This window comes from Macrosteles quadrilineatus, unplaced genomic scaffold (genome assembly GCF_028750875.1).
Source record: "Macrosteles quadrilineatus isolate MER2022 unplaced genomic scaffold, UCM_ALF_1.0 Scaffold_3__2_contigs__length_128488019, whole genome shotgun sequence".
Classification (NCBI taxonomy): Eukaryota; Metazoa; Arthropoda; class Insecta; order Hemiptera; family Cicadellidae; genus Macrosteles; species Macrosteles quadrilineatus.
Window position 1 is genome coordinate 120,803,903 of NW_026542596.1, and position 8,998 is coordinate 120,812,900.

The 8,998-nt window shown below is 33.0% G+C and overlaps 1 protein-coding gene across 1 annotated transcript; it reads left to right on the forward strand.

Moving 5' to 3' along the window:
* The first annotated feature begins 985 nt into the window (after positions 1 to 985).
* LOC128989506 (uncharacterized protein K02A2.6-like) lies at positions 986 to 2,293 on the forward strand. Its single transcript, XM_054411402.1, has one exon. The coding sequence runs from the start codon at positions 986 to 988 to the stop codon at positions 2,291 to 2,293; it is 1,308 nt and encodes a 435-aa protein (XP_054267377.1).
* The last annotated feature ends 6,705 nt before the right edge of the window (positions 2,294 to 8,998 follow it).

Consider the following 8,998-nt stretch of genomic DNA (forward strand, 5'->3'; position numbering starts at 1 on the left):
AATAAGAATTTGTGGAGATTTCCGAGTCACTTTGAATCAAAATTTGGTCCCAGAAAATGCAATCATTCCGACATTTGAGGAACTAACAAACAAAGTTGCAGGCGGACAAGAGTTTTCCAAGATAGACCTACGAGATGCATACCTACAAATGGAGGTTGCAGAAGAACACCGAAAGTATTTAGTAATAGCAACGCATAGTGGTTACTATAAATACAAACGTTTACCTTTTGGGATATCATCTAGTCCAGGTATTTTCCAAAGATATATGGAAAGACTCTTAGCTGGGATACCACAGGTTGGAGTTCTTCTGGACGATATTATAATAACTGGAAGGAATAAGAACGAGCATTTACGAAATTTGAGAGAGGTTTTGAAACGAATGAAAGAAGCTGGTATAAAAGCAAAGTCTAGTAAATGCAAACTTTTTGAAGAGTCAGTGACTTACTTGGGACATACAATCGACCGGAATGGAATACATCCTACTGAAGAAAAAATAAAAGCCATTCGAGAAGCACGGTCACCTACTAATGTCAAGGAACTACGATCATTTTTAGGTTCTATTAACTACTATGAACGATTCATTCCGGGACTTCATGCCATTTGCAGTGATCTCCATAAGCTGACTGGGACTAAATCACAATGAAAATGGTCCGAACAAGAAGAGGGGACATTTAAAAGAGTAAAAGAAATTCTATCAAGTAAAGACACAGTAGTGCCATACGAAGAAATGAGACCATTGGTAATGGTCTGTGATGCATCAGAAAATGGATTGGGAAGTGTACTAATGCACAGATATGAAGATGGACTAGAAAGACCAATTGCTTTTGCCAGTCGTACACTATTGCCCGCTGAAAAACAATATTCAAATATCGACAGAGAAGCGCTAGCTATTATGTTTGGACTCAGGAAATTTCATCAATATGTATATGGTCGGAAGTTTACTTTAGTAACCGACCACAAACCTCTACAACGGATATTTGGAAATATGCGAGATCTCCCAAAAGTTGTAAATAGCCGTTTAGTGAGGTGGGCTCTCCAGTTGAATCAATACAACTATGACATAGAGTACAGAAAAGGAGAAGATAATGTGTGTGCTGATGTTCTATCAAGACTTCCGATTGAAGATGATCAACCTGAGGAGGCTCACATTGGTTTTTTGAATGTTGATAAGGTTAACTCTATCATGTCTTATGACCTCTTGAAACAAAATTCATTTACAGATAAGGCAATTAAAATGGCAAAAAACTTTGTATTGAGAAATACATGGCCCCCTGTTGTTCCTGAAATGTTGAAGTCATATAAACAGAGGAAAGATGAATTGAGTGTTGAAGATGACATATTATTGTGGTTTGGAAGAATTGTAGTTCCGGAATGCATGAGAACTGATGTTCTGAAGATATTGCACACAGGACATCCTGGTATTGTATCAATGAGGTCTGTAGCACGACACTATGTATGGTGGCCCAACATGGATAAAGATATCGAAGTTTATATCAAGAGGTGCACATCTTGTCAAGAGAATCGAGATAATGTGGAAGAAGTACCATTATATCCTTGGAATGTACCTGATAGAGTTTGGGAAAGGGTACACATTGATCTGGCAGGGCCAGTCAACGGATCTATGTGGTTGGTAGGTATTGATGCTTTGTCAAAGTGGGCAGAAGTGGACTGTCTCAAGACAACAAACTCTTCAACAATCATTCAACGATTGAGATCTTGGTTTAGTCGATATGGAATACCAAGTGAAATTGTGACAGACAATGGACCTCAATTTGTATCAAAGGAAATGGAAACATTTTTTGAGAAAAATTCTATCAACCACATAAAAACAACTCCTTACCATCCTAAAAGTAATGGACTTGTGGAAAGACTAATTCGTACTTTGAAAAGACGGTTCTACACAACAAAGCAGGATGTTGGAGATGGAATGCTAGCTCTTCAAAATGTTCTTTTTAGCTACAGAAACTCGCCTCAGAAAACAACTGGTAGGACTCCGGCAGAATTGTTTCTCGGTCGTAGACTACCAACAATCTTTGACAATATGAAACCTAATCTTAGGAAAAAGATGGAGATGAAGCTTTGGAAAGAACAAGAGAGGGACAGCAAAAAAGTTCGAACTTTTGAAGAAGAAGAAGATGTGTGGATTAAGAATGAACATGGGAATGGTTGGTCAGCTGGAATGGTGAAAAATAAAAATGGACTGTACTCATATGATGTACTTTGTGGAGGTGTCATAAAAAGGAAACATGCGGACCAGATGAGACAAAGAATGGGAGCTGTTGAATCCGTGTAAAAAGAAAGAGGGGAAAAGTGTTAGATAGTTAAATGTATCTATCTATATATTAATAGGCAAGCATGTTTCTTTAAAACCTTTTTTCTCAGCTCGTGTGCATCGTGGGGTAAATCTACGCATACCATTAGAAAGCTATTTTCCTGTAGGTGTGCAGAATCCCTTTATAAATTTAAATAGGCTCAAAGATAAGCACAAAAAATGAGTTTAAAAATTTGAAAAAATTAACATGGATCTTATGCGTTGCCATGCTGGTGACGAAATAACAACGAAATATAAACAGAAAATCAAAACAAATGGATGAAACTCCAATCACATGTTTTATTTACAGTGTGGGGTGAAAATAGAGAAGTGAGTAAGTTTACATTACATATTTTTGGTCGAGTTTCGACCACTGGACGACCTCTCGTAAGTAATTAATACATCAGCTGATTTATTATTATTAAGTTTGTTAGTAAATATTCTGCTTAGTTTGATGTGTTTAAGAATTCAATAAAATGGTTCTTTTATATTTTGAATATCATTTAGTGTAATTCTACACTAACGAACAATGACCCAACATCTGAGGTAAGCTGTAGCATCGTTAGTCAATGCCAAGCCAGATTGAATGTTTTGACCATCACTCACCGTGGGGAAGAGAGGGAATTATCAAACTTTGGTTTAACCTCTGAAAGGTTCCACAAATAAAGGATACATTTAAGGACAACAGGGAATTCTACTTAGTGGCAAATATTTAGTTTACTGCCGACCTTATTGGATTATCTCTAACTACAAAGCTTTGCGCTTACTCATCAGTATAACCAGGCAAATTTGATCAAGATTTTTTCTTTTACTTAATGTTAGATACATACATATATTGGTATTTTGCCGATTAAAGGACGTAAATATTTGTGAAACATTGTTAGGTTGGGATTCATTTGATTGTTTACCAACTTATATTTGGTTATAGATTAAACAAAATGTAACAAGTCTTAAATGTAAGTTAGACGTAACTATCTCAGCAAAAAAAGTAAGATTAGGCAATCTAACTATTTTGTTGAAGAAAATGATGTAATATTTAGCTAAATGATTATAAGTATTTAAGGTTATACTATCCAAAATTATATTGTTTTTTTTTACATATAAAACATTATAAAACTCATACGTGCATAGTTATAAATTAAACAGCATTCAATAGTGTGAAATTAAATATTAATTAAGACTCATTAGGGAATTAAACATGTACAATAGTCCGTTCTATCACACGGGAATAATTTGAAATTATTTAAATTATGATACAGTATTAGCTTGGATTTACCTTCCTCTCAGCCGATACCAGAGTGCTAAATTTATTAGATAATAATTGTATTTTATAAAATAAATTTGTTAGGCTTTCATGTTTTGAAATAATTATTAAATTGTATGTGTTATAATTTTATAGAATAGATCCGTGTACTATAATAACGTCAATATAGTTCATTGTAGTGATAAATCTGTTTAAAACATCTTTGTCCCATGAAGACACGTTCCATATACGTCAATCCACATAATATGATAATATATTTTTCTGTCAATGATATTATCATTGACAAGGATTTTATATTTTAGACATGTAGAAATGAGGTAAGCTTTGAAAGTTATCGTGTTTTTACACTATTAATTAACCAACACTAGGTGAAATTCATTGTATTAGTAATATAATTATAGTCGGGTCATGGGAGGGGGTAGACATAGGAGAATTTGGGAAAAAGCAAGATGAACTCACAAATTGTTCAATGCATAAAACAAAGTGTCTAGATTGGTAGAATCATTGAAAGCTTTCATCCCCTTCAGTTAGGTAAACAATTATGGAATACTTTTAATGTTACAAATACAGTAGCTATTTCTCATTCCCCCGTGCTTATGTAAAGGCTACTTACTGGGTGAGGTGTTTCAAATATTAGTTAATGTTTATTTGCTACTCTCTTTATGCTAAGTATAATCTTTTATGGTTTTTTTACCGCTTCGGGATGAGTTCATTGTGTAAAAGCTTATCACAAATGATAGTATGTTAACAAATTAATTAATTAATATTTTACCAATTAATTAAGATTTAACAGTCTTAATATAGTAAAACAAAGAACGAAATTTCACATGGTATATTTTTACCGTTAATATGCCAATTGTAATTTTAAATGCTTGATAATCCTATACGGGGTGAATAACTGAACTGTGTCACCATTAGTATTTCAGAAGCAATTAAATTGAGAGAAAACATTAAAAGGGGAACTTCGACTATTTCCTAATTATATTAAGAATCCTTGAAGCCCAGACATTTTAACACATAAAACAATTTCAAAGCTACAAAGGAAATTTCTAATCTCATAGTATACTAGGTATTTAAATTACAATCACTTTGGCATTCGAACAAATAATTTGGGAGGGTAATTAACTCTTCAACGGTTGTTTGAAATTAACGAAATTAACATTGCTGTTATGGCTGACAAATCCAAGAAGACCATTGGCTTCCAGGCCTCCCTTGGAAATCAATTCAAAACTATAAAAACAGTTTCTAATCACACAATATCTTAGATATTTAAAATAAAAAAATGACTTTAGTTTTTGAAAAAAATGTTGTTGGATGGTAATTAACTCCTCAACAGCTGGAATTACCCATGATGGCCGCTAGCCTCCAAGGACTCAATACTTATTCTACTTTTTCAAAAATGACCACCAATTAATTTTTCTAAAAAATAATTTTCCAATATGGTGGCTAACTTGTTATATAGTAGGCAATTTAATTTTATAATATGTTTATAATTTAACATTTTATATAATTTTATACCGTGCAAAAGTTGTTGAATTTTTACATTTTAACATTATAAAAAAACTTATCTATGCTTTATAACTCTTTGCATTTCTCGCTATGGATGTACTGCATATTGAATTTTAACTACATAAAAACGTGGAAGCGTAGCTGTGTTTTTAATTTAATCGTAAAAACTTGTTAAAAGCCTCTTTTAATGGAGGTAAAAACATATGAACACAGATTGCGGATATGAATCTGTATTAAGAAACATTCATTTAAATTACAAACGGCCGTGAGTTCTGGACAAACAAGATTCCCAGATGTAATCAGGTCTGTGTACTGAGGTTTTTCAAACTAAACGAATCTCTGATGGAATCACGACAACTTGAAATTGAATACGAGGAAAAAGAAATATATAAATAATAATACTCTATGTGACGTTTAAAACTAGAGTTTAAAGTAAAATAATTGAATTACAAACAATTAATAGTGGTTTTGCGGCAGACATTTTTGTTGAATCCTTTATCATTCAATTATTGTTTAGTTGGAATATCAAGCGTTCCTATAACTATATACCTAGCTATATAGCTATATACCTATAGCTATAGGCTGTAGCTATATACCTTACACCTTATTGCCATATTGCTATATAAGTTACCTATACAGGGTGTTTCAGAATTCTTGTCGGATATTTTAGGGTATTATTCCTGGGTAAGAAACATATCCAAATATCATATTTAAATAGTTCGGATGTCCTTACTTACTCACACAGCTGTCATTTCTTTTTTTCACTTATTAAATGTTTTCTAAAAAGTGGTAAAAGATACAAAATTGAAACTTTGCGCGAACATGTAAGTCAAGTAGACAAAGCTACAACAAAATTATGAAATGTTTTTAATTCATAAAACAAAATGGCAGCCTTTTAAAGTGTTGTTTCTTAAATAACTCTATAACCGTAGATTTAAAAAAATTACAAGGATAATTTTTTTAAGCAGTTTAACTACAAATCGATTGACACCTTCTTTTTAAGACAGGACCAATATTAACTGAGATATGGCGGCTTTAGTAACACGTGACCCCTGGAGGTCAGTTGTAGTACATTATCAATTATCCATTATTAGGATGGCTTAAAAATTGCACACCTTTTTATTGTCTTTAAAATTCACTCAAAACACCCACCACTTTTTATATCAGCTGTGGTGAAAGTCAACGTACTTGTTAACAAACTAAACAGCTGATTTTGGCTGAAGATGTTATTGTTTATCCAATGTAGTCTGTTCCTCTAACTTTTTACACTCACTCTTACAGTGTACAATCAGTGTAAAAGGTTGTTCTCTTTTTTAAACCTCGCAGATGGCACTTGATTTTTTTCATGTAAAGTTAAATATTAACAAAGTTTGATATTCTACGGTATCTAAAATGTATATTATTTTAACTACTTATTACCTTGTTTTATTATAATACTATTTATACCAGTAGTATTATTGCAGTAAGGTAAAATACAACACTTATTACTGTAAAATTCTTTAAAGAAGATGACATTGTTTCGTACACAATTAACCGATGCTATAACATGTGATCTACTTTTAGGTTCGACCCTTGCTACTCCAGAGTAAAGCTCAACTGGTCAGATGTGCTGCAAAGTTAGATTTTTGTACAATGGCAATATAACAGGTTATGTACCAACTGAATTTGACAGTAATTTCCCCTTAACATTAAAAAATGAACTGAAAAAAAACATGGTAAGGTCGTTGCGTTTAGAACATCGAACAAGCTTGGTAATATTTTGAATAAAAAGAAAGAAACAGTTGATGTAAATAAAAAATGCGGTGTATACAAAATAACTTGTGACGACTGCGAGAAGATCTACATAGGCCAGACAGGACGATCATTCGAAAAGCGGTTTAAAGAACATTTGCCTAAAGCCACCATTGTATAAAAATCTAACTTTGCAGCACATCTGACCAACAGCAACCACAACTATACAAATATTAATAATAATTTAAAACCATTACACATTTGCAGAAAAGGACATAGATTAACTGCATTGGAAAATTATAGGATTTATAAAGCTACATGGAACCAGCCTCAAAATTTGTTGAATGACAAATGGGTTTTCCAGTCAAATGCATTGTTCGAATCCCTCATAAAACTAAAGAGCTCACAACTGGATGATACAGGTGGCAGAGGACAAAGTCCAAGTTGATAAACCAGGAAGCGGCGCACCATCAGTCGAGTCTCGGCATGCGATCAGATCTGTACTATGTTGTGACGACCGTTCACCATAAATTAGTTAGTAGGCCTACTTAAATGTATTTTTGTCCGTTATTGTTTCGTTTGTGTGTGTCGGAAAGACTATGACGTGACCCTTATGGTTTAAAATAGTTTTTGTAGATTTGACAATGACGCATTGACGTCGAAACGTACGTAATCCTAGATTTGGACTACATGGATCACTTGGCGATTAAGGTAATGTAAACTCATATATATTGTATCTCAGTGATTCACAAAAACAACATACAACATGAAGTTTAAAAATGAAGTTTTATCACAATCGTTGATCTCAATACACACTTATACATATTTTTCATCCACATAACCTTGAGGGTCAAATAAACACGAATGTTCATTCATGAATGAAACCGTGTAATATTTTACAATTTATAAATTATTTAGCTACCTGTAAGATCGAGAAATCTGTTGTGATACTACCGAAAATTGAAAAAAAATATACAATATCCCATGGGCAAAATCAAATAAGGCTTTCAAATGACCGCATGTCAAAATGCACATTTTTAATTGAGGATAATTGACAAAGCTTTGACTGGTTCTGATAATCACTAATTATTAACTGAGGTAAAACTTTTCAACGTGTGACCAAAGCATACAGCGTGTTCAATCACGAGAAAAGCTCAACCAAACTCCCTTTAATTTCAGTCATGTGTTTTCCGGAAAGGCAAACTATTTAACAAAGCTACAACTTGCAAACTGGCGTTGTTAAGTTATTGAGTATACAATTGATTAAGCAAAAAATTGCTAGTAACGGCAAGAGCTTTAAAAATATCAGCGGTATGACATATTTTTGTATTTAACAATTGTAAGATTTGAAATAGTAAATTCTGGTTTTGGTACTTTCTGCATCCGAGGGACATTTAAAGTATTTGTAATTATTTCTTGGGGTTGGCCAGAGGGAAGTGTTTATTTCTTCATTGTAGGACCAACGAAATCACTATGAAATCAATGGAGGACACCGTACGAGATTCACTCTGTATATTAGGTGGGTTCAAAATAATAGACTAAAAAAAGAGTAGGAATTTAAGCAATGCAAACTATGGGCTGGATTCTATCAAGTCCTTAAATTACTAGAATTCCCGTGAAGGAAAACAAATCATTTAATATCAACCTGTACATCCTTTATATGTGAGTATTAGCCGAAGGTGATATTTTAGAGAGCTCTTTACAAACACGAATTTGTTCATATTACACAGTTGCCAATGAAGCTACATTTAGATTTCCTTCCACCCGGTGAAGTACTCTGATTTACATAAGTTCAACATAGATAATCCAGGCACAGCCGCTGTCACAGATTGTCGTTGAACTTATTGAATTCCTCTGAGGTGGGAAAACAAATTGGATAATCATTTCCCTTCCTCGTAATTAAACCTGGTGTTTAACAACTCTGTAAAGAATAGTTTCTTATACAGGGTGTACAACTTAACTTTGCCACCATTGTTATCTCAAAATCCTATTATATTGAGAGAAAACTTTAAAAATGAGAACTTAAACTAATTTATAATGAATTAAAATTTCCATGGAATAAATCAAAATTTTTTTTCGAAGTCAGTAATTTTTCAACATGGTGGTTAACTTTGAAATTGGAACATGCCATATTTTATCACCATTTTAGAATATAGATGCAATTATAAGACTTATTTTTTTAT

Coding starts and splice junctions, on each gene's coding strand:
- LOC128989506 (XM_054411402.1), top strand. CDS start 986: ATGCGAGATCTCCCAAAAGTTGTAAATAGCCGTTTAGTGAGGTGGGCT.